This window comes from Triticum aestivum, chromosome 3D, assembly GCF_018294505.1.
Source record: "Triticum aestivum cultivar Chinese Spring chromosome 3D, IWGSC CS RefSeq v2.1, whole genome shotgun sequence".
Taxonomy (NCBI): Eukaryota; Viridiplantae; Streptophyta; class Magnoliopsida; order Poales; family Poaceae; genus Triticum; species Triticum aestivum.
The window spans coordinates 586,806,787-586,833,357 of record NC_057802.1 but is presented as its reverse complement, the minus strand read 5'-3'; the positions used below and the strand labels follow the sequence as shown (position 1 = coordinate 586,833,357).

The window sequence follows — 26,571 nt, the reverse complement described above, 5'->3', positions numbered from 1 at the left end:
ATGCTTCCATTCTCATCTCCACTCTCACTAGTCGAGCTAGCAGAACTACTCGCTACACCCACACAGCTAAGCTAAAGAGTGAAGACCAAGTATTCTAGCAGTACTTGACAATGGCGAGCAAGCAGCTCCGGGCTGTCCTCCTCGCCGCCTACGCCGCGGTCCTGGCCCTCGCTGGCGACCCCGACATGCTCCAGGACCTTTGCGTCGCCGACTACAAATCACTCGACGGCCGTAAGTGTGATCGTCCATGTACACTATCTTTCCTACTTGCTTCTATGGATAATGAATGGATCAGAATGTGCAGCGCTGCGGCTGAACGGGTACCCGTGTAAGAGGCCGGAGAGCACGACGGCGAACGACTTCTTCTCCGACGTGCTGTCCGTCCCTGGCAACACGGGCGGCAACCCGTCAGGCTCCGTGGTAACGGCGGCGACCGTGGACAAGGTCCCGGGGCTCAACACCATGGGCGTGTCCATGTCTCGCATTGACTACGCACCATGGGGCGCGAACCCGCCGCACACCCACCCGGGGGCCAGCGAGCTCCTCCTCGTCCTCGAGGGCTCCCTCGACGTTGGATTCATCACCACCACCGGCAAGTTTGTCGGTCGCACCGTCTGCAAAGGGGAAATGTTTGTCTTCCCACGCGGCCTCGTCCACTTTCAGAGGAACAACAACGGTTCTCCCGCCGCCGCCATATCGGCCTTCAACAGCCAGCTTCCGGGCACGCAGAAGTGGGCTGAGGCATTGTACACTGCCTTGCCGCCGGTTCCAGCCGACGTGCTAGCCAGGGCGCTCGATGTCAACGACTGCATGGTCGAGCCGTGCGTAATATAATCAACTATTAATGTCCATGCCCAGCACTTGAATTTACTCGACACCTTTTGTATACTTTATTTATGATGTTTATGCCAATTTTTGTCATTTCGCTGTTTACTGTTGCTTTTTCCTTATGGCCTGCTGGTGATATATATGTATGCATGGTTTTGGTTTATATATATGTACTACCCCAGATTTTATTAATTGTTATTTTTGAAATGATTGTGTCGAGAGTTCGACCAAAATGTAACTTTATGAAACATAGGTAGCATGGAAAATCATAGAGTGTGCTTGACTAAACAGTTTTTTTAGAAACACAATACAAATGCAGATCCCATGCTTATAAACAACAGACGTACACTCACGCTATGAACGCATGCTCACACATCCTATCCCTATATCCCTATAAGCACCTTCAAGAGACTAAACCGGTAAATCTTTAGTTCAATGAGTTGGTAAGAGAAAAAACTCTAAATGTGTTTGAACTGGAGCTGGACAATTTTGGCTGTCTATTTGGTTTTATCCTTTGGACTAAACTTTAGAGAACCCTCTAATAAATACAGGCTATCTACTCGTGAAGATCCAATGGCCCAAAGCGATGTATACGGTTAGAATTGGGTTAGATCTTAGAAGCACAGGGTGCACAGCTCATTCAACTCGAGTGAATAGGTGATTTGAGAGCAGTCTTGGAAGATCTTATGTTTTCAGTCTGCCAAACAGATCATGGTGACCCACACATTCTCTTTCTATACTGACAGCATAGACCGCCTCCTTTTGTCCGCATGCCTGTTTTCCCCTTCTCCCTTCATGCTCATAGAACGACTCCACTACGGTTCTAGCCTCCGCACCCAACGCTCGCCCACGTCCTCTTCCTCTGCAGGCTCACCCTCCACCTTGTCATGTCATGACTTGAAGTTGACTGAAATTGATAAAATTGAGAAAAATTGAATTTGGCACGCCGATAATGAATACGCGTCTGAGTTAACATATCGTACTAATAACTAGATCTGTCTTTTCATTTTTGGATAATAGAAAAAGAAATAAAAGTTCCACGGTGAAATGAGGCATTCTGTTTGAAATGGCACGACTTTGTCACAACTAGATAGAGACTCCACGCCTTTGTTGCGGAAAGCTTGTTATAAGAAATGCATAAATATGTTCTGAAAATAAGTATAGCTAGTGCAAAAGCAACCGCGCGCAATTGTTCTCAGTTTAAAAAAAATGTAGTATGTGACCAAATAATTATAAGAAAATAAAGCTTTTGGATTGAACTTCAATGAAAGGCCATGTTATATAAAAATGTGAAGCATCAAGTACATAGATTTGCTCCAAACTTGTGACTCACATTCATGACTTGTTTCCCGACAGGAAAGGCATGCTTGAATTGATGAGGTGGCATTTGTTTGCATGGATAGATCAATGCAATAAATGTAACTTATGACTGCATGCATGACTTCCTGATGTGGTGTGACTGCGGGGAGAGGAAAATTAGGTCATGAGTTACAACTATTTAGAGAAAATATATGATATCACAAGTCTGAGGCATATGGTTGCATTGAGCCTTCTTTTTCGGTTTCCTAGGAGCTTGGTGGTTTTGTCGATAAAATCAAGAAATCGTTTTGTTACCAAAATAGTAATCACAAAGTTGCTATTAATGGTATCCATTTGGCAAAAACAACAGTTTCTTTAACAAAAAAAATGCGGCGTCGTTCTTCGACTATCGATCTGTAATCTTGTACCCTTCTCCCGCTTAGCAATTGTGCATTCATTATCATCTCCAAAATGAGGGGAAAATTACGATGTATGGTTGCTGACTGTCTAACCTCCACATGTTATCATCCGTGTATATGGTCACATTACACTGACATAAATTTCTAATCGATGTTTGCTTTGCTTAATTTGTATAAAACAGATTGCCATGGATCAAAGCCAGATACAGAAAGCGTACATCCAACTAACTTTTCGTCACATGTCCATCGATTGATCGCGTCTCCATCACGCTGCACGGCACTATAAGTATATGTGCTGCATGCTTCCATCCTCATCGATCATCTGCAAGAGCTCAGAACCAACCACAAGTTCTTGAGCAGTACTTTACCATGGCGCCCATGCAGCTCCCAGCCGTCCTTCTCACCGCCTGCACCGTCCTCCTGTCCCTCGCCGTGCCATCGCTGGACCCCGACATGCTCCAGGACGTCTGCGTCCCTCGACGGCCGTAAGTGTGATTGCGGAGGCGATGTTCGCCGCCTCACCGCCGATGCCCATGGAAATGCTGGTCAGGGCGCTCCAGGTCGACGGTGGGGTGGTGGAGTCCATCAGGTCCAAGTTCCCAAAGCAGTAGCCGGCCGGCCAAGCTTGCATGGTATTGGTGTTGTACTTTTTTTGCGGGATAAACTTCCATTTTATTCATGTTCGATCATGAGAGTACAACGAACACTAGAAATAATTAAAATTACATCCCAATTCGTAGACCATCTAGCGATGATTATAAGCATTGAAGTGAGCCGAAGACGCGTCGCTGTCATCGCCCCGTTCCTCATCGGAGCCGGGCAAGCCTTGTTGTAGTAGGCAGTCAGGAAGTAGCCGTGCTAAACGTAGAACCAACGCACCAGAACAGCAATCGCCACCGATGAGAGTGTAGATAGGAAGGATCCAACCTGAAGACACACGAACAAAGACGAACGACGAACAGATCCGAGCAAATTCATCAAAGACAAATCCACCGAAGAAACACCTTCACACACCCACCGACGATGCTAGACGCATCACCGGAACGGGGGCTAGGCGGGGAGACCTGTATTTCATCATCGAGGAGGCACCGCCGTCTCGCCTTCCCGAATAGGACATAAACCTAACAAATCTTTAAAAAAATCTAAAAACAGAGCCCTCCCACCGGTAAGGGTCGAGATCCACTCCGCCCCCATGGCCCTAAGGCCACGTGAGACGAGGCAAACTGGCGCCGGCGTTGACGGAAGGCAGAGGAACCCTAGGTTTTTGGGTAGGTGGCGGCTGGCTAGGTCGTCCACACACCATCAGTTTCCAGTTTTTTCCATAGAAGTTATCTATAATGACCTGGCTTGTTCGTGATGTACTAATAAAGTAAAAATGATGATCAAGGACCTCGTACAAGTGTGATTTTAATTGTTCTGGATGCCGTATACTCGCTTTTATTCGTTGATTTTTATTGTGTCGGTGGGTGTTAATTTCGTGAATGCAATGAGCCTTGTCAGTTTCACTAGCTAGTAGTGTTTAACTGTCAGAATCACTCAAAATCTTACGTCAGATTTTTAGCTATTGGGATCGAACGTATCCTGGACCATTGGATCCAACGTGAATCTTGGAGCATGTGAGAGCAGCCACGTCATCGAATTTTTCGCTCAGAAAATCAAGGGGCTGTCGCGTATGCTTCCGTCTCCCCGCGATGCACATGTCTTATCCATTTCTCCTCAGGCTAGTCATAGTGGGAGTAACTTAGGTAGTAACATAACACATTCCAAGATAATTTTGCTTATGTGGCATGGAGTTAATGAGAAGAGAGATGCTTGTGCTAACATAATATGTTACTGTAACATAACACACCCTGAGGTAAAATGAATCTATACCTCAATTAATGAAGGTTTGCATGTTATCATCCATATGTTACTACCCATTATAAAGGTAGTAACATAGACTAGTGACATGCATATGTTACTAGTCTATGTTACTCCCCACTAGCCCCACTCCCAAGGCAAACCAGGAAGAGATAGTGGTGCCTCTTTCTCCACACAAATTTTAACATAGTATGGAACTCTACGCACATAATTTAATTTCACTCTAATTGAACATGCTAGTACATGTGGTGCCTCTTTTTGTACGGCTGCATGCAACATTTGCATTAATAAACATCGTCGTACGAAGCAGAAAACTAATTAATTCTTGTAGAGAAGAGATAGTGGCATCATATCGATGCACATTATATTTTTGATAGTGACCTTGTACTAGAGGGAGAATTTAAAGTTCTCTGAGTTTAAGAAACTATAGATAAAAGTACCATATATATGATATCCAATTTATACTATGAAAATATATGGCGGATGATTTGGTATTGTGGATGATATTTTTTTTCTATGTGTTTGGTTAAATTTAGAATCTTACTAGCGTTGATGTGGTAGTAAGAGATTATGACGGAGTGGTGCTCCCTTCATTTTGGGACTTCCTGCCGTGCTCCACACCTGTGGAGGAAGCGGAGAACCAGACTTGTATTGCAGGATTGTACATTTCAGTCACTTTGCATAAGCCTTCCGTTCTGAAGAATGCCTGCCGGTTCAGGAATATTACTTGTCAATAATGCCTTAGATGGGCCGGCTCTTGTTGACACGAAGAAGGAAGCACTAGAAGCGTTAGGAGTTCTTGCTCCAAGTCATCAATGCACTATACGAGAAATCAACTGAGAGAAGAACAACGTGGCCTATGAGATTGCTAGGTTTTGTTCAAATCATAGAGTTATGGATTGGTAAATGGGGATGACCCGTCATGCGTTACAAAATTTGTAACGAACGATTGTAATCTTTTATCCTAATTAATATATGCAGTGTTCAAAAAAAATTACTAGCAATGCTACACCTATGGACTTTTCCGAAGCGGATTTGTGTAACTGACCTTCTAAGTTATTTCCCATAAGATTGATATATTTGCTTAGTATTAAACAACACAAAGTCAGAAAGAACTAACAAAACATTACGTCTTTAGGAAATTGAACGCAAAATAAAAACAGCAAAAACAAACACAAAACAGAAAACATAGTTTGAACGTGAGCAGTAAATTAATGTTGTACACCATACACTAAACACTTTCATATACACATTTAGCTTCACTTCTTATAGCAACTCTACCAGAGCCGCCATATTTGTAATCACCATCCAACATTTATGAAGCACACTTGATATGGGTATGGAGGATGCCGGGCTCGTGCACAAACGTGCAGTCACCAAAACGACAGCCTCTATCTATTTTTCTCTTGTTGCATTAACTCAATAGTAAATGCCTCGATTGAATGGATCAAAAACATCATTTTAAGATAATATTGCATTACATAGGGGCAGAAAAGTTGATCAGTGATTTTACATCGATAAAACTAAATTAATTATACTAGACTACTTGTAGCCATGGCGATTGCGATGAAGGGATTGGTTGTTGGTGCTTTGTCGGGGACGTTCGGGAATGCTTCAACAAGGGCATGTATGGCCTGGAATTCTTCCTCGACAACCGGATTTCGTGCCATGGGGCTGGGTACGGGCGTGGAGATGGAGACGAGTGCGGTTACGGGGTCCGTGCCCATCGCCTCGAGGAGGCCCAGTGCGACAACAGGAGATCTGGTTCACCTGGCTCAGATTACTCATCCCCAAAGCTGGAGGTAAGGGGCAGTTCGTACTGCTGCACCATGGGTGAAGGTGGCTTGGAATTGAGGAGAGAGGGGATTGGGATGGACCGGTGGGTGGGTTCGAGTAAGGGAGAGAAGGGAGGGTGGCAACCTTCTATAGGCCACTGCGGGCACCTTCAAGGGGCACGCTTCCCAGTAAGAAACTTGTCCATCCGACGGGCCGCCAAGAAAATCCGATGGAGCGCGAGTGTGGCATTAACGGCTAGGTGGTTGCTCGCCTATGGTGTATTGCAGGTCGCACAACTCAAAATTTGGTCGTGGCTCGAGGAGGAAGTTGAAACTTCCCACCGACGGTTGGGATTTTTAGCGAGCTTCATACCGAACCTTCACATTCTCCAAATATAGAGGTTACGAGGTTGTTTATGGAGCGTCTATCATAAATTCTGGCGATCCAGAGGCATATAGAGACTTTGCGGGTGCCATTTTAGCCCAATTTCTTTTTTGATGGTTATTAGGACGATTGGTCCAATATTGCAACTCTGCTAGACTTCAGTACATACTGAACATTTTGCGTTTACGTGAATAGGCCTGTACACAAAATACATGTGAACGTGCACACAAATATAGCGTGCACGCCACCATATAATAAAAAGAAAGAGACATGCATGCGAGTTGAGTATTATATAACTAAAGATGTGTGCCATGTGCTGACACTTATGTACAAGATGCATGCATGCGTGGGGGGTTTGCATGGATAGTTCGTATGTACGATATGGTTTGCACCGTCAAAAAACGTGACAAGCAACGATGTTTGTCCTGAAAAGGAAGCATTAAGCACTGCTCACCGTCGCACCTCCCACGTACTACGTACATCCCTAACAAACACCGCCAACCCATACGATCGATCAAGCTCGTAGTACGTACGTTGCCTCCTCTTCTTCTAGCTCACACTTGATTGGTCATTAAGTGTACTGATCACATGAGACATGACAGATAGACCCATCGTTCACGCGTCTTCATTAGGCTACCGTCCAGTGGCGGAGCCAAAGGGGGGGCGAGCGGGGGCCAGACACCCCCTATCGATCGGCCCCCCTCAACGATATTCAACGGGGACTAGGCTGGATTTACAGAATTTGAAAGATTATATCACCACTTTCTATAAAAATTTGTTTGGTCCACCTGATAACTCCTCTGTCTCATTAAATATTGATAACCCAACTAAGATTCAGAAGAAATATGAAAAAATTCTGATTGAAGAATTTTCTTTGGAGGAAATTAAGAAGGTTGTCTTTAAAATGGCACACAATAAATCACCTGGACCAGATGGCTTCACTGCTGAATTTTATCAGCACTACTGGGAACTGGTGAAACATGACCTAAAAGCTTTGCTGGATGACTTTGCTAGTAGGAAAATTGACATTAGTAGATTAAACTATGGGATTATAACTTTAGTCCCAAAAGGAAAAGATGCTAATAAAATGCAGAAATTCAGGCCAATTTGCTTGATGAATGTTTGCTTCAAAATTATTACAAAAGTATTAATGAACAGGCTGAACTTGGTGGCTGCTGATGTTATCTCCCCTGTTCAGACTACTTTTATTAAAGGTAGATATATTATGGAAGGAGTTTTGATCCTCCATGAGGCTTTGAATAGCATAAAAAAGAAAAAGCAAAGTGCTCTGCTTTTGAAAATTGATTTTGAAAAGGCATATGACAAAATCAAATGGTCTTTCCTCTTTCAAATGTTGAGAATGAAAGGGTTTCCAGACAAATGGATTGATTGGGTTATGGAAACTATTAGAGGGGGGAAAGTTTGTGTCAAAGTCAATGAGAATCTAGGGAAATATTTGCCTACTCACAAGGGTTTAAGGCAGGGGGATTCCCTGTCCCCTCTGAACTTTGACCTGGCTGCTGATGCCCTGGCAATCATGTTAGACAATGCCAGAGAGAGTGGGCTATTGAAGGGGGTTTTAAATGAATATATTCCAAATGGGGTTAATATGCTACAATATGCAGATGATGCCATATTTCTATTACAAGATGATATAGAAAGTGCACATAATTTGAAATACATTATGTGCTTGTTTGAACAAATGTTAAGGCTGAAGATTAATTTTCATAAAAGTGAGCTTTTCCTGTTTGGAGAAGCCGTTAATAAGAAAGATGAATATGCAAAAAAATTCACATGTCCAGTGGGTGCCTTGCCCATGAAATACTTAGGACTGCCTATAGATAAAAATAGAATTTGCAATAAACATTGGAAACCTCCAGAGAATAAGATGGAGAGAAAGTGTGAAACCTGGCAAGGCAGACTGCTTGCTAGCGCAGGGAGGGTCATACTGATTCAGTCATCTCTGACGGGCATACCATATTCTATGATGTCCTTTTATGGGCTCCCCGCTGGGGTAGAAAAACGCATGGATTTCTTTAGAGCCAGACTGCTGTGGCAGGAGAATGACCAAAAAAGAAAATACCATCTAGTAAAGTGGTCTGATGTATGCAGACCAAAAGATATGGGGGGTTTGGGAATTCAAAATATTGCATGTATGAACAAAGCATTGCTTTGTAAATGGTGGTGGAAACTTTACACAACTGAGGGGTTGTGGCAAAATATTATTTGGAAAAAATATGTTAAAAATAAAAACCTGGGTAATGTACTAGCCAAACAGGGAGATTCCCAGTTTTGGAGGGAGGCACTGAAATATAGAGATCACGTTGCCTCTTTGTGCAAATTTAGAATTGGAAATGGAGATAGAACACGCTTTTGGGAAGACTGGTGGATTGGCTCTGCCCCACTAAGTAAAAACTTCCCTAGACTCTATGAGCTTTGTTTTGATAAAAAGAAAACAGTTAAGGAGGTGTTTGAAAACAGCTTAGATAATGTGCATTTTAGAAGAACTCTGATAGGAGATGCTAGAGAATTATGGGAACATATTAAAGAAGCTTGTAGTTCAATAACTCTAAACGAGGATAAAGATGAGGTAAAATGGTCTTTGACCAAAAAAGGGATATATACTGTAAAATCCTTTTACAGACACTTGATTGAAAATGGTGTCAAATATCCACACCTTTACATGTGGAAGATCAAAATGCCACCCAGAATCAAGGTTTTCATGTGGTTGGCTCTTAGGAACAGTACACTTACCGAAGACAATCTGCTTCGCAGGGGGTGGAAAGGGATGACAGATGTCCTTTCTATGGCCGTAAAGAAAATATTAATCACCTTTTCCTATCCTGTTCAGTTGCTAGATTGTTGTGGAACATTTTGAAATGTGCTTTCAATTTGAGAAACATTCCAGAAAACCTGGATGTAATAATGAAAACCTGGGTAAAGACCTTTGGAAAAGATGAAAAGGGTTTGGTCATGATAGGGATTTCAGCGATCGCTGGACTATTTGGAAGCTAAGGAACGACATTATTTTTTATAACAACAGGGTGAATGATCCTTGTGTACGTGTTAACCTGTTTCTCAAAAATCTAAATGATTGGAATGTTTTGCAGACAAACCTCGTAAGAAGTAAGATGATGGAGGCTGGAGTGAAACAAGTAAGCGAGGTGGCGGAAGAAGTGTTCAAAGCAGCTCACGGATGGCGCGTGAAGACTGGGAGGATCCTGGGGTGACGCTAATCAACTTCAGGACGAATCTGTTGCTGCGATGAATAACTACTTTCACTGCAATCTTGCTTGCTTCCTTCTGTTCTCCAGTCAGCCTATGATCTTTTGTTGATGTTAAAACTTTAATCAGGATGTATGTCTCTGTCTAAGAATGTCACTAGTAGAAAAAGGGTCAAATGTCAACCACATTAGTGCCGGTTTGATTTTGAGCCGGCACTAATGTGTGCATTAGTGTCGGTTCCAACGGCTAGCCGGCCGCTCTCATTAGTACCGGTTCGTGGCTAACCTTTAGCACCGGTTCGTGCCACAGACCGGTACTAAAGTGAGTGGTGACAGGATGTTGTCAGTCCGAGGCCCCTCCAGAAACTTTAGTACCGGTCCGTGGCACGAACCGGTGCTAAAGGTCGTCCTACATAAACCCTTCGCCACCCGAGCTCGCTCTGTTCTTCCCCTTTTCCCTCTCCTCTCTGTTCTTCCCCTCTTCCTCTCGAGCTCATCACACATTTTGCCCAAAATTTGTCAAGATTTGAAGGCCCCCATCCATTCAAATAATCACAAACGTTAGCAACTTTGTCCTTTCATCTCTCATTGCTAGATTAGCTCTTGCAATGCTTTGTATAGTGATTAATTTATGAGTTTAGTAATTTGGGAGGAAATATATGTGCTAGTATTTGATTTATATGCAATTTGAGGTCAAAAATAACACTTAGTTTGCATATGTAGGTGTGGTTTACTTAGTGCCTTCTAAATCTCCGTCGTAACCACAGTCGATCGCCAGCACCGTTCCGTCGCCGGCACCATCTTGTGGTGAGCCTCTTGTTCATGAATGTTTTACATTACAAAATTGATGTTTGTGTGATTTGGATATATAGTTACTCGTATAATTATCTTACCCGTACGTTGTTTGTTATACATAGTGCCATGGTTTTCATATCCGTCCCCGTCGGCCCTCGTCCTTGTTATGATTCGGATGTGGTATCTTCTCTTTTAAAACTAGTTGTTGCATTTCGTGTTTATGACAAATTATGCCCATCAAGTTGACATAGATATTTTTGTCTAGGAGGTTTCTGAACCGGAAATTCCAACCGACCCTATTGTCGAGAGGTTAAATTTAGTTGAAAGACAAAACGAGTATTTGAAAGAAAAATTGAAAAGAATTGAGGGGGAGAAGATGGAATTGGAGTTGCATGTTGCCGATGTCGTCGATGATCACAAGATCAAAATGGAGAAAATGCGCTTGAAGATTAGAAAGATTAGAAAATATGCTATTGATAGCGAGGCTTGGTACCATTATGCTGTTGGATCAATTGTTACCTTAGTTGCGATCTTGATCGCATTTGTTGTTGCATTTAAAGGCTTTAGTTAGAGAGTTATTTGTTTGTTGCATTTAAGTCTTGTATGAACTTTATGTATGAACTTGTATTAATTTGGTCTTTTCGGTGTTGTGTAATGAAGATGAGCCGACACTGGATGCACAATGACCGATGCTCTCCCGAGTTTATTAATGGCGTGCAAACTTTTCTGCTTGCAGCTGAGGCAAACAAGCGGGCAGATGGTTCTATGCCTTGTCCATGTTTAGTCTGTAAGAATGATCACAATTACTCTACGTCAAGAACCATTCACGTCCACCTGTTTAAGTCCGGTTTCATGCCCCACTATAATGTTTGGACCAAGCACGGAGAAAGAGGGGTTATGATGGAAGACAATGAAGAAGAAGAGGACGAAGACAGCTATCCTGGCCATGGGTTCCCTGAATACAATGATACAACAATGGGGGAAGAAGCTGAGCCGGCAATGCGGGAAGAAGCTGAAGAAGAGGCATCAGATAAGCCCGCTGATGATCTAGGTCGGGCCATTGCCGATCCAAAGAGAAACTGCGCAAGTGATTTGGAGAAGAAGAAGTTGCAGCGCATGTTAGAGGATCACAAGAAATTGTTGTACCCGAATTGCGAAGCTGACAAGAAAAAATTGGGCACCACACTGGAATTGCTGCAATGAAAGGCAGAGAATGGTGTATCTGACAAGGGATTTGGAAAGTTGCTAGTAATGATAAAGAATATGCTTCCAAAGGACAACGAATTGCCCGAGAGTACGTACGAAGCAAAGAAGGTTGTCTGCCCTCTAGGGTTAGAGGTGCAGAAGATACATGCATGCCCTAATGACTGCATCCTCTACCGCGGTGAGTACGAGGATTTGAACGCTTGCCCGGTATGCGGTGCATTGCGCAATAAGATCAGGCGCGATGACCCTGGTGATGTCGAGGGCAAGCGCCCCAGGAAGAAGATTCCTGCCAAGGTGATGTGGTATGCTCCTATAATACCACGGTTGAAACGTTTGTTCCAAAACAAAGAGCATGCCAATGCGATACGATGGCACAGAGAAGACCGTAAGAAAGAAGGAAAGTTGAGAGTACCCGCTGACGGGTCGCAGTGGAGAAAAATCGAGAGAAAGTACGGGAAGGAGTTTGCAGATGATGCAAGGAACGTATGGTTTGGTCTAAGCGCAGATGGCATTAATCCTTTTGGGGAGCAGAGCAGCAACCATAGCACCTGGCCTGTGACTCTATATTTGTATAACCTTCCTCCTTGGTTGTGCATGAAGCGAAAGTTCATTATGATGCCAGTGCTCATCCAAGGCCCTAAGCAACCCGGCAACGACATTGATGTGTACCTAAGGCCATTAATTGAAGAACTCTTACAGCTGTGGAATGAAACAGGTGTACATGCGTGGGATGAGCACATGGGAAGAATTTGACCTAAAGGCCTTGCTGTTCGTGACCATCAATGATTGGCCTGCTCTCAGTAACCTTTCAGGACAGACAAACAAGGGATACCGCGCATGCACGCACTGTTTGGATGATACCGACAGTATATGTTTGGACAATTGTAGGAAGAATGTGTACCTGGGACATGGTCGATTTCTTCCGAGCAGGCATCCCGTAAGAAAGAAAGGCAAGCATTACGAGATAAATGGTAATACATTTTACCCAATCGCCCAAGATAAGAAGAGCACCAACCAAAACAGTGGTGTCCTCTTTGATGCAACAACCAAGACGGGAAAGGAAACATATTATGGTTACATAGAGGAGATATGGGAACTTGACTATGGACGTGGTTTGAAGGTCCCTTTGTTTCGGTGCAAATGGGTCAATATGACACGAGGCGGGATAACGGAAGACCCACAGTATGGAATGACAACAGTGGATCTCAACAATCTTGCGTATGCAGACGAACCATTCGTCCTAGCTAATGATGTGGCACAGGTTTTCTATGTGAAGGATATGTCTACCAAGCCGAGAAAAAGAAAAGATAAGGAAGCGAATGCATCAAACGATGAGCCAAAGCGCCACATAGTTCTTTCTGGGAAGAGAAACATCGTGGGAGTGGATGACAAGACAGACATGTCAGAAGATTATGAAAAGTTTGATGAAATTGCTCCATTCACAGTGAATATTGACCCGAACATCCAGTTAAATGATGAAGATTTTCCATGGCTACAGCGCAAAGGGACCCACGCGAAGAAAAAATTTCACACCCAAAGTTCTGGGATGTGATCAGCTTCACTATCATCACTTTCTTCTGTGTTTCACACCCAGGAGGGAATCTCTGTAATAGTTAGGGTAGTTATGTGTTTTGGCATTTGAAACGCGAAGAAATTTGATGTGCAAACAAATTTTTTCATGCATTTACTGATTTTTTCAGCTAAATGACCCTGAAATTGAAAAGCATTTCAAATGAACTCAGAAAAGGTTGAAAGTTGGCATGGTATCTTAATTGCACCCACATAGCATGTGCAAAAAAGTAGAGAGGGTTACCGCAAAAACTGGATGCACTTTATGTACAAAATGGACAATCTCCTTCGAAGTATCAAGGTTTCGGACGAAAACTCATCCGTTACAAAGGCATTTCATTTTTTAAATAACCTAAGCATTACCAAATTGAATAGAATGATAAAACACACTAATTAAACATAAAAAAAGAATCACTAAAAAATCTATTTTCAAAGTTAAGTTATTCACAAACTAGTGATTCACACAAATTTCAAATAATTCAAAATGTAAACTATTCAAATTTGTAAACTACCGGCACTAATAGAAAGTTTGTAATTTTTTGTACCTAAAGCAAAAATATTCCCAAAGAAACTCTAAATACAGCAAAAAACAACTCAAAAATAAATAAAGCAAAAAATAAATAAAGCAAAAAAATAAGAAAATAAAAAGCCGACCTACTGGGCCAGAGCGGCCTGCATACGACTAGAAACCCAACCTGTAGTTGGGCCAGGATGCAGGCCCGCAAGCCTAGTAGGACCACAGGCAGAGTAGGAGAGGTAGGCCCAGAAGGCCTGCTATTGAGAGGAGCTCAATGCAGTGCCCGCGCCAGGGCTTATAAACTGGTCCTGGCGGTCCTCAACTAGCGAGGTGGGACTAAACTTCTGCGCCCCTCGCCTGGCAGCGCACACCCTTTAGTACCGGATCGTGGCTCCAACCGGTACTAAAGGGTGGGTCTTTAGTACCGGTTGGTTCCACCGCCCGGTACTAAAGGGTGTGCGCTTCCCGCCGCTTGGCCTGGCCAAAACAGACCTTTAGTACCGGTTGGTGGCTTCAACCGGTACTAAAGGTTGTTCTATATAAAAAAACACTTAACAAAATCAGTTTCTCATCTCTTCCTCTGCTTCTTTCTCCTCTGCCCCGTCGCCGCTGCCCCTCGTCGCCGCCCCCGTCGCCGTCCGTCGCCGTCCCCGTCGTCCCCGTCGCTGCGCCCCGCCCCGTCCTCCCGTCGTCCCCGCCCGGCCCGTCCCCGTCGTCGCCGCCCCGTCCCCATCCCCGTCGTCACCGCCCGTCTCCGTCCCCGTCGCCGCGCCTCGCCGGTGAGCTCCTGCCCCGGCCGCCATGTCCCCCCCCCCCCCCCCCCCCACACACACACACATTGTTATAGCAATGTTAGCAATTTTTCTGTTTTTTAGTTATAGAAATATTAGAAATGTTAGTTATATAGAAATGTTATAAATTTTTCTGTTTTTTAATTATAGAAATATTTGTAGAAATGTTAGCAATTTTTCTGTTTTTTAGTTATAGAAATATTAGAAATGTTAGTTATATATATAGAAATGTTAGAAATTTTAGAGTTAGTTTTAGCTAGATGAATTAGATTAATGTCAAATTGTTAGAACTAGCAAAGTGGCCCGCCCGATGTGCGGGCTAGAATTTTAATTTGTCTAAAGAAAATTGAACCGAATACAATGATGTTTAGAAATATAAGACTTGTGATCATAGTTTTATCATAGGTATGTTTGGTTTTTTGTTGATATATATAAATGGGTTGTCCATTTATCATTTACCTGCTAATGGTGCATGATGTACTAACATTTTATGACCAGTCGCGTCATCCAAATCATATTTGCATCATTTTCTGTTGGTTTGGACCACGCTGCATGCAGTTTGGTCAGCTTGCTGAAGTACGACACCAGGTTCTGCAATCCTTCCATATGCGCATTTCTTACCTTTTGCATTCTGTACATCAGGTTCGGTAGAAGTGAGGCTCTCCCAGTAGCTCTTTAGGAAGATAACGGGCTCAGTAATGGAAGCCTGACCCTTATGGTGTACTACATCATTACAAAGCAGATACGAGACATGTGTTCTGACTCCTAGGTGCACCTAGTCGCAGAGTGAATTGCCTAATCTAAAGAAAAGGAATACTTACAACATAAAAAATTCTATAAGAAATAACACATGTACGTGTTGTGAGTTTTAATATGCCTATAACACATGCACCTAGTCCAAAAGAAAGAAGTTTTTTTTGTGTCCTGTATGAAAAATACTATTCTGTTCTTTTTCACCTGGGAGTGTGCTCATGGATATACCTTCGAATTTCCACCAACACGCAGATACATCTTGTTGAAAAGTAAAATCAGAAGTTTTTTTTGTGTCCTGTATGAAAAATACTATTCTGTTCTACATTTGTTTTTAGCTTTAAGACATAGTTTTGGTTGTAGTTCGGAGAATTTGGCCACCATAAATGGTTTACATTATTCTTCCAATCTTTTTGTAGATCAAAGGGGTCGAGTGGCGTTGTGATGGGCATACAAAGAATAACTGTCCAGCTTGTGTAAGTACTGCCGTTTTTAGGCTGCTAAAGGACAGGGCATACTGCAATAAATTAATGTCTCCCATCTCTATATAAATCTGCAATTCTGAAACAACCAAATGATAAAATCTCTATATAAATATTGATCAGCTAAAAAGTAATCTTAGTCCAACGTTGGAAGCTGGTATTAGGAATTACGACTGGCTTATGGGATGGATTTCACGACAAATCACTATTGCTTATCATCTACCACCTCTTTGAAGATTATTTGTGCTGGTTTGCTGCAAGATTTTGTTGATATATCCTTGACCTCAACTTGTCATTATGGCGTTGCCAATATAAAGAACTCCAAGACCATAATAAGCTTGCCCGAAATCAAAGGCCAATAATAGCAGTCTAAGAGCAATACAACCATCCAACGCATGAGATTTAGAAGATCTATAGCTTGCATATCATACGCAAGGATAATACCTTTTTTAGCAGGTGGGGTACACACAGCAGTTGGCAACCTTGTTTTGTGCAACTCTGTTTGCACATGGTACGAACAGATCAGAACTGATTAAACCTTCCCAGTCCCATATTTTGTTCTATTGCTCGTCTGTTGATGTCCTTTCCTCCGGCAACCATCCGCCGGCAGCCATCTATGACAATCTCTTGCATATTTATGCATTAATTTTTGCTTGGCATCCCTGCCGCCAATCTCTGCTGCTTAGTGGCCGTTCTTTTTATGCATCAAAATAGATATAACAGGCAGTGAAGAACAATAATACCTAGATCTATTCCGTAAAGGGTCATCCAGTCCTGCCAGGCTTCCACCATGGTTGGCCTCCCGTATGCATCCACGATGGCATAGAGAGGAGACTGCGGGAAGGGGTACGATTTCTTCAGGTTGAGGACACATCCTCACGCCAAGGAGAGGCTCGATTGATCTTGGTGGTTACCCAATTGCCCGATCTGGCTTCCATGAGAGGATTCGAAAGATGGATACGTTTTTCCTTTGGTTGAGGGAGATAATGAATTGCTATTCCGTTAGGAATGTGAAAGAGATGTGGACTTGAGATTAAGGGATTAATGGAATTGGTCAGCAGCGATCTATTAATGACAAATTATGAGCAAAAACAACACACATTGCTTGCTGGAAAAAAATTCCAGCCATAGATCAACCAATGGCATAGAGTTTGGATTGTACATCTAACCTTTGATCAGGAAAGTAGACAGGTTACCGCTGATGATTGGCATCGCAGCTGAAGAACACTTGTGGGCGTGTGACATTGGTCTTCTGCGGAAGCAGCCGCGACAGCTCGTCAAACTACATGTGTACACCCCACCATAATACCCAACAACCTGTCCTTGCCGGCATTGTCGAAGATTCTGGGTGTGCACCTCAATACAAATAGGAAGCGGAGAGTAGAGATGTCATGGTTCTTCCCTACTCCTTCGGGCTCACCTTTATGGATTGTCCGCAGGCGTGGCTGCATAAGGATTGCAAGTGAATAATGATATATGAACATTGGTTGTGCATGCCTCAGTTCGCTAATTAATTCCAACAACCGGGATGAAGTAAGCTAACATGATTTGGGATCTGCTGGTTGTATAAATCTGAGTCTATATATTCCAATTGATTGGCAACACAGCCACGTACACAGCCAGAAAGCCTAGGCACGCAAGCTAATCAACTGGCCGCCGGCCGGAAATGCCAGATAATCCATGGACGTAACACACATGAATGAGTCGAATTTGATGATTCACAAAACCTAGATGGGAAGTACCTGTGTTGGGGTCGCCGCATGGGTCATCAGCTGCATCTCCGCATGGGCTGTACATGTGACCAGATGGGTCAATAACTTGTTGTGCATGGATGGTGCAATTTCAGGTGCTGCCTGATGAAGTCCGTATAGAGAGGAGAAACAATGGTGCCGCATCCACTGCTTCCATGGCCCAGGAGTGTATCGTGAGGGAGAGGGATTTCCCCATATTTTCTAGTACTCGCGAAGGAGATGTATCTTTTTTTTATCTAAGAATAACGAGATAGACTTGAGAGGATATGTTTCTATGTAATGGTGGGGTCGGTGAGATGGCATTGGTGGGTAATTTCTCTAGCTTTGAAGTATATCTAATGGCTGTAATTTTCCAATGCACAAAATTAATGGCTAGATGTTTCTGATTTTTATAAGATTTTGTAGTTTATTCTCTTTTTTCTAGTTAACCCGTCAAATACTTTTTTTAACCCGTCAAATACTTTTTATATATAATAGATTTGCATATAGAATTTTAGTTATCACAATCCAATCATTTAAAAAATGTTACTTTTTGCGGGCATATAGTATTTGTTCTCGATGATGCCCGGCCCGCATCCTCGCTGTCGACCCGTTCGCCACGACGTCCGGCTGACCCATGTCCGGGACTGGGCTCCGCCGGGCTGGCACTGGGAGGTGCTACCTGGAGGGGCGCGTCGCTTGGTGAGGAATCCGGCCTCGGGTCCCGTCGTCGACCCTGATCTCCTTTGGTGGCGTTCGCGTGGGCCACATTCGGTGCAGAGGGAGCCGGCCCCGCCGGAGGTGGTGCGTCGTCGTGTCAGGGAGGAGGACGAGCACGTCCATCGCTACATGGCTACTATGGACGTCAGGTTCTCCAATACCTGGCAGGTTCTTTAGGCAGATGACCGGAGATATGATCCTGTGATGGTTCCTTGTCTTTGGGTGTCCACCGCCCGTGCCCCAGGAACCGCTAGTGGCCTAGATTCTTCTGTAGTATTCGATCTTTATTAGCTACCTAGCCAGTGATGTATTCGAGATTATATATTATTCGAGACGATGTATTCGAGATTATATATTATTCGAGACGATGCATATTATGTACTATATGATTCAGTTTTTCCTTATTGATTGCATCCATGCATTGTAATTTGAATACTAAATTGTTTTATATTTCTTCTGTATTAGTTAAATAAAAGCTATGGCGGACAATACCGGCAGAGAGGGAGAAGAGGCCCTGTTCGAGATCATACGCAGCCCTAACAGGCCAGATGATCTGAATGAAGCAAATGACGGCTCCCAATATCTGAACAATACCGGGGAGGGTGATGATAAGATATTCGATCTCGACGACCGAGCTGATGAAGTCATGAATTGTAATTTTGATTATGATGATGCAGACAATGATTATGATGACGAATACAATGTTGATCTTGAAATAACAAAGACTACCGGCGAGGTATATTTATATAAGCAGGCATCTAGTGATCATCACATGTTTTTTTATTTGAAGATATATTAACGAATCGATCTTTCTTCTTTCAGCCCTCCGGATCGAGCAAATCTGCTTCTACAGACAGCAGGACAAAGCGCGGCCCGGGCAAAAAGTTGAAGGAGGGTGTAAAGTACAACATCGATTCCATCAAAGCTAGTGGCGAACCCCTCACGCCTAAGAACATTGCGAACAAGTTTGTTCGTCAGTGCAGAGTTCTTGTGAAGGACCAACTCCCGATCTCCATTCAAGAATGGAAAGAGCCAAAAACTAAACGCCCAGATGTTACTTGGGTCGACGACAGAGCAAAACAAAAGCTTTGGGAATCTCTGATGGAACATTTCACCCTACCAGATTATTTCACTGATGCAGATGTGCAGAAAGTCAAGGACGCTGCTCTTAAGAAGATGGCAATTGCATTCAACACCCACAAGAAAACTGTATGGGCCAACTACCTCGCTGCAGAAAGGAAGACTCCAGAATTCAAGGGAACACTGGAGAAGCAAAGAGAACACTGGCCCGCTTTCGTGAAATTCAAGGAATCAGAATTATCTAAGGAACGGTCGAGAAAAAACAAGGCCAATGCCGCAAAAAAGACGCAGTTCCATAGGCTGGGTCCAGGTGGCTACGCGGTGGCAATGCCTAAGTGGGATAAGTCTGAGCAAGAGATGGAGGATGCAGGGGTCACTCCGGTTACTAGGAGCTGGCCCCCCAGGTGCAGAACTTGGTTCTATGCGCATGGGGGGCGTTGGACCCGAAGACAGGCCTGGTTTCGAAGAAGGCAAGTCTAAAAGGAGCAGAACAAAAGTTACTTGACGCAATAGAAGATGCTCGAAAGGGGGTGTTCACGCCCAACAGAGAGAACGACGAGCTTACGCGCGCCCTGGGAAATCCTGAACACCCGGGAAGAACACGAGGCAAGGGCGTTATTCCCTGGTATGAGGGCTTTTCGGAATGGAACGACGACTACAGGACCCGTGCAAGAAAGAAGATGGAGGAGGAGAAGAAGAGGAAGCTGGAGGAGGAGCAGAGGAAGCAGGACGCGGAACGCCTTCAAGGCCTAGAAGCAAGGCACGCGGACTTGGCACTCAAATTCCAGCAGCAGCAGATCGACTCACTTAGCCAGGAAAGGGGGTCTCAGCAGCGGCAGCAGCAAGCGGATGATCATCCAGCATTGGATAGCACCGTCCCATCCATGCCGAGAAGCAGCGTTGGTTCCGCCCCGGGCGACGCACTGCTGGATACATACCCTGTGGATGACATCATAGAGAACACTAACTGTGAGCTACACTTCAAAATGAAGAACATATCCATGAAGGTGGCGGACGCCGTTGCTTTTACAATTACCCCCGAAGCAACCTTCCATTGCGCCCCGATTCCAGCGGGCTATGCTCGTGTCTTGGTTGATGAGGTGGTGGACCCATATTCGGGGCTAGAGCTTGACATTCCTGGAGGTGACGACGAGCACACACTGGGAGAGGCCATACATCGTATCATCCTATGGAGAAAGGATTGCATCATCTTTCGAAGTCCACCGACACCGCGTCTGCCGACTCCTCCTCGAAGTCCGCCACCGTGTCAGCAGACTCCCGCTCCTCCAAGTCCACGAACGCGTGAGCAGACTCCTGCTTCAAGTCCGGCACAGCGTCAGGCCACTCCTCCTGTTTCAAGTCCGACACCGTGTCAGGCCACACCTCCTGCTTCAAGTCCGGCACAGCGTCAGGCCACACCTCCTGCTTCAAGTCCGACACCGTGTCAGGCCACACCTCCTGCTTCAAGTCCGGCACAGCGTCAGGCCACTCCTCCTGCTCCAACTAAGCCACGTCAGCCGTCTCCGCCGCCTAAGCAATCGCAGAAGAGACACGCCGCAGCTATGGTGCGTAGCGGTACGAGTCGAGGTAGTACAGGAAGTACAGGCGGAGACAAGCGATATAAATATGGTCCAAGCAGCCTCGCTCCTCTTCCTCAGAGGCCTTACGACATGACCGAGGAGCAAAACGATGCCATAGTGCGGGCCGAAGTGGACGCCCATTTTGGACCGAAACCGGCACCGCCGCCGAGGGAGAAAGTGCCTGAGGAAAAGATTGACCACTTCATTCGTATGGCTAGACCACCAGCTCCCAAGCCTGTTGACTCAGACTATGAGCGCCAAATCAGGAAGGCACATCGAGCACGACTACAGAAAGAAGCGAGCTCGAGCTCGAGCCAACAAGCAGCTGTCAAAAAATGCGGGAAAACCGTTCCCCAGCTGGGAGAACAGGCGGCGCAATCGACCCCCCCGCTTGTTGTGCCAACAACACATGAGAGTACGCGCGCCCAATATTATTGTGGGCAAACCGTTTACGTTCCCGAGCTGGGCGATGTGGTAATAACCGAGGAGCATATAATGCAGGCTGAAATGCTCAAGATCACTGTTGGACAACTCCTCGATATCGAGCCCATGTCTCCGCTTAGAGAGGAGGAAATAAAACGGAAATATGTCCGGGGCCAACCTTTGGTCGAGCCCGAGGAGGTCAAGAACCTCCCAACGAGAATGTATGAATTGCATGATTGGTACATGAAAATTACCAAGATTTCCAATCGAGAGTCCCTCATGGTGCAAGTCGAGGAAGATCATTACTTCAATAAGAAAGCTCTGTCCGTTGAGTATTCAGAACTATTTCAGTTATTCAATCAAGATGCACTCGACAAATCTATCGTCAGTTGCTATTGTCTGTAAGTGATTTCTTTCTGTAATTTAAGTCTCAAGCTAGCTCTAGTGCTCATTGATTGATCATTAATTACCTGTAATTATATATCCTCACTATATATTCTTTTCTGTGGTATTATGCAGGATGAAGATGTATGAAATGAAAAAAGCTGGACGCTATGGCATTGGGTTCATTGACCCAAATACCGTTAATGAATACACATGGAAATTGGAATGGTGTAGACAAGATGTAGAGAAAAACATGCTAGAGTTCTTGAAGCGCCTCAATAGCAATGAAGATATACTACTTCCTTACAACTTCGAGTGAGTCACACTGTCTTGTACTACAAATTCTGTTTTTGCTTACTAGCTAGATGTTAATAAGTGTATAGGGTTTAGGGTTATAGTTGATTAGTGTTATGCACATGCCCGCTTAATTTATACATGCAAACGTATGCGCATGCAGGTTCCACTGGATCTTGTTAGACATTAAAGTTGACGAAGGAAAAGTTGAAGTACTGGACTCACTACTTAAAAAAGATAGTGACTACAGCATCGTGAAGGGGATAGTCAACAGGTAATTTCAATCATTATTAACTATATCTCGGCCTATTTAGTTCGTCATTTCCTGATATGAACTATTTTTAATAACCCCTTTATTAATTTTCTTTGCCGGCGGGCAGGGCTTGGGCAAAGTACATCAAGGTGACTCCAGGAAAATGGCGACAAAAGCTATGTTGGTATCGACCCAAGGTAAGTAATTAAGTAGTACTAGCTAGCTAGCTACCATCTCTTTAATTCTTGTTTCAATACCATTAATTAATTAACATGCTTGATTAATTATTATCTGATTAAATTCTATTCTCGTAAAGGCCCTGAAGCAGGCGCCGGGGACTGAAGTGTGTGCATACTACGTTTGCGAGAACATTCGCATGATGGCGTCCGAAAGGAGCAGATCTGATAGACAGGACTGGGTACGTTTGCCAGAACACTATTCACAAATCTTACATGATTGTCGATATCTAGTCACACAACTAATACACATGCATATTGATCTCCTTCTTAACAGTTCAAAGAGGTGCGGGACCAGCTCCTACCAACAGAGCGCATACGAGCACTTCAAGAGGAAATAGCGGGATTTTTGCTCGACCAGGTCATAGATCCCAAAGGAGAATACTATTACCCGCTACCGCCCCCATGAACCACTTGTCATCGTGCTCCGAAGGCACCAAGGCAACATGTAGGAGAAATTGTATATATATATATATACATGTGTATGTGTGAATAATTAATGGTGGTTGTGAGACATTCGATTATATATATATATGATCGGTTCTACGAGAAAATCTATTTATATATATGCATAACGTGTACAATATGTAGTATCGTAAAATACCAGCAAACAAAAAGAATTAAATGGAAAACACAAAATTAATGGAAAAATAAAAATTAAAACCAACCCCCCCCCCACAACATTTAGTACCGGTTGGTGCTACCAACCGGTACTAATGGTCTACCAGTACCCGGGCCTGGCTCGTGCCACGTGGTGGCACTTTAGCGCCGGTTTGTGCCGAAACGGTAGTAAAGGGGGCCTTTAGTCTCCACTCTTTAGTACCGGTTGCAGAACCGGCACTAAAGGCCCTTACGAACCGGCGCTAAAGCCCGGTTCTGCACTAGTGTGTTCAGACATGTTTCCATTCCAGGGCTGGGTTTCTTTGAACCCAGACCTTGGACCACTCCTGTAGGTTAGTGATAGCTGCGTAGGGGAGTGAAGTTATATGATGCTTCTTTAGTTTCTTTCCCGCTTTGCTGTAAGATATGGTGATTTCTTTTAATGTAAACCGGAGAGAATGCTTTCTTTTATCAAAAAAAAAAGGCTGGATTTACGGGAGGGCCTAGTTTGACGCCTATCGCTAATTAGTATCTGGACATTAGTTTTTCTTTTTAGGCAAATCTGACCATTACCAAACACGTAGACCTTCTACGTACCTAGTGTTGGATAGCCCAAGCCCAAAATTGTTAGCCCACAGCCACATACAATCAGGTCGATCTGAGGGTATAGACAATACATCGCTTTTGCCATCCGTTTGCTCGACACCATCCTCGATCGTTTCCGCCGCCGCCGCGGACCTAGGTCTGAATCGAGCGGCATACATGTCGCATCAGCACCAGCATCAACCTGAACCGACCAAGGTGTGGATTCCGCACGCCGTTATGAGTCTACCACAAGCTAGCTGATCTACTAATTGGCAAACATCTCCCGCCTCTCAGACTCTCACAGCACGGCTTGTGGGCCTGTCTAATCTCAACCAAGGTATGCCACATAGATATATTAATTTTACATTTAGATTATGCAAACTACTCCGTAAACTCATATAAGAGCGTTTAGATTACTCTTATATTAGTTTACGGAGGGAGTATTAGTTAGAATCAATTATAAAGGATATACCTATTTTTGTACTAATTAGAAGTCTAGAATTGCATAAAACATGAAGAAGAAGAAGAGACCACCAATAACTAACAATTGAAGCCATTGTTTTAATCACCCACTCTACTGATGAGAATGCAAACGACATGTATAAATTTTGGGAGTGATAACACTACAAAACTTGACGTTTGATGGTTTGATGGGCCTATTGTGCGTAAATATACATCTAGGCTAGTAAAAAATTGTAGCCATTTCAATGTAATTGCAAAACAAATATTGTCATTGTTTGTTTGATATTGCAATGAAATTAGCTTAGGCCACATTTCGTCAAAATATATTTAAGTATTGATATACTTTGGGGCTGCATTTCATCCGCATTGTCCTGTTCGCCCCCCTATGTTCAAATCCTGGCTCCGCCCCTGACCGTCACATCTATAAATACCACCTCCCAAGCACCCCCTCTTCACCAAGCCGAAAGTTGCTCTCATCTAATTAGCTAGCTCACGAGCTATATAACTACCAGCCAGCTAGCCATCGAGCCAAGTCCAAGGACCAGGCAGACTAACCACTAATCATGGCCAAGCTCTGCGCCGTCCTCCTCGCCGCCTGCGCCGCCCTCCTGGCGCTCGGTGCCGTGCCGTCACTCGCCGGCGACCCCAACATGCTCCAGGACGTCTGCGTCGCCGACTACATATCCCTTCACGGCCGTGAGTGACCGAGCAATTCTCATTTCATCGTGCATGCAATATTTGAACGATCGACCACTGACCGGCCGGAATGCATGCGTGTGTGTGTGTGCAGCGCTGAGGGTGAACGGATACCCGTGCAAGCGTGCGGAGAACGTGACGGCGGACGACTTCTTCTACGGTGGGCTGGCGAGCGCGGCCGACGTGTACGGCGGCGGCAATCCGATGGGCTCCGTGCTGACCGCGGCAGACGTGGAGAGGCTCCCGGGGCTGAACACACTGGGCATCTCCATGTCCCGCATCGACTACGCGCCCTGGGGCGGCACGAACCCACCTCACTCGCACCCGTGTGCCACCGAGATCCTCTTCGTCGCCGAGGGAACCCTGCAGGTGGGCTTCGTCACCACCTCCGGCAGGCACATCACCCGTGGCGTGCCCGGGGGGGGGGGGAGGGGGTCTTCGTGTTCCCACGCGGTATGATGCACTACGAGCGCAGCGTCGGCGAGGCGCCTGCCGTGGCGATCTCGGCGTTCGACAGCCAGCTCCCCGGCACGCAGAGGCTCGGCGAGGCCATGTTCGGGGCGGGGCCGGGGGTGCCCACGGACGTGCTGGCCCGGGCGCTGCAGACCGACGGCGGCGTGGTGGAGAGCATCAGGGCCAAGTTCCAGCCAAAGTAGGCCGCGAGCACGTACGTGCGCAGAGCGTAACACACACATTAAAGTCGCGTAAAAAAAGCGTGCGTACGTGATTTAGCGTGTGGTTCATTTCGGCGCTTTGATAGTACGGTAAAAATAGCTTCTTCTTTTTTTGCGAGGAGTAAAAAAAAATAGCTTCAAAAAAAAGATAGTACGGTAAAAACCTACGTGCGTACGTCGATTATCCTATATGTCTTCTCATCTCGTCTGCCTTTAGGTGAAAAGCGTCTTGTTATTTGTTCGTAGTTGAGCTGTATGCAGGTATCGATGGTTTTTCGTACGACGTCCTAAGTTTGCTGTAGTTTTCCAACGCGTGTTAATGTAATAAATAAATGCCCCCATGGTTTGTCAGCGACTCAGCCTGCTTTACTTTGTCCCAATCCACACAAAGTTGTGTGTGATGTGAAACAAGGAAGACAAATGAATCTCTATCTCTTTCATCGATGATCTCTGTACATTATATATCCCTGAAGGGACGCGTTCGGGAGACGCGACAGTTAGAAAAGGCTAACCGCCTGTCGGTTTACAAGGTGGAGATTATCCATAATTAATTATATCTAATTAGTTCTTAACACTCCTCCTAATCTCCGCCTTGATTATGTAGGTCATCATTTTGAAAAATGCTCCTCCAAAAACCATGTGGGAAAAATATGAAGAGATATTCATAATATGCCATGAAAAACTCCTTTCAAAAACCTAGTGGGAAAATAAGGAGAAAATGACATATCATAGTTCTTGTATTACAATTGCCTCATTAAAAACCTTCCATGAGAAACCATATAGGAAAAACTCATAAAGAAAAAGAGTGCAATATCAGGATCGGGAGATCTCGAACAGGTTATCATATGGGAGTACACTCCCCCTCAATCTTGCAAAACATAAAGTCATCTCATACCATTTCCATTAACATGATAATCGAGATTATCACTTGACTTTGTTTGCAAAATATTTATC

General features: G+C 44.5%; 1 protein-coding gene and 1 pseudogene across 1 annotated transcript; both read left to right on the top strand.

Moving 5' to 3' along the window:
- The first annotated feature begins 29 nt into the window (after window positions 1–29).
- LOC123075669 (germin-like protein 1-3) lies at window positions 30–1,014 on the top strand. The gene is made up of 2 exons (XM_044498223.1): window positions 30–231; window positions 305–1,014. The coding sequence occupies exons 1-2, from the start codon at window positions 111–113 to the stop codon at window positions 832–834; spliced, it is 651 nt and encodes a 216-aa protein (XP_044354158.1). The 5' UTR covers window positions 30–110; the 3' UTR covers window positions 835–1,014.
- Window positions 1,015–2,915: 1,901 nt separating this feature from the next.
- On the top strand, window positions 2,916–25,962 carry LOC123076589 (germin-like protein 1-4; annotated as a pseudogene).
- The last annotated feature ends 609 nt before the right edge of the window (window positions 25,963–26,571 follow it).

What these genes read in the sequence shown, in the direction of transcription:
- LOC123075669 (XM_044498223.1), top strand. Translation starts at nt 111, where the DNA reads ATGGCGAGCAAGCAGCTCCGGGCTGTCCTCCTCGCCGCCTACGCCGCG. An exon ending in CTACAAATCACTCGACGGCC is followed by an intron (nt 232 to 304) that starts GTAAGTGTGATC and finishes CAGAATGTGCAG; the next exon opens with CGCTGCGGCTGAACGGGTAC.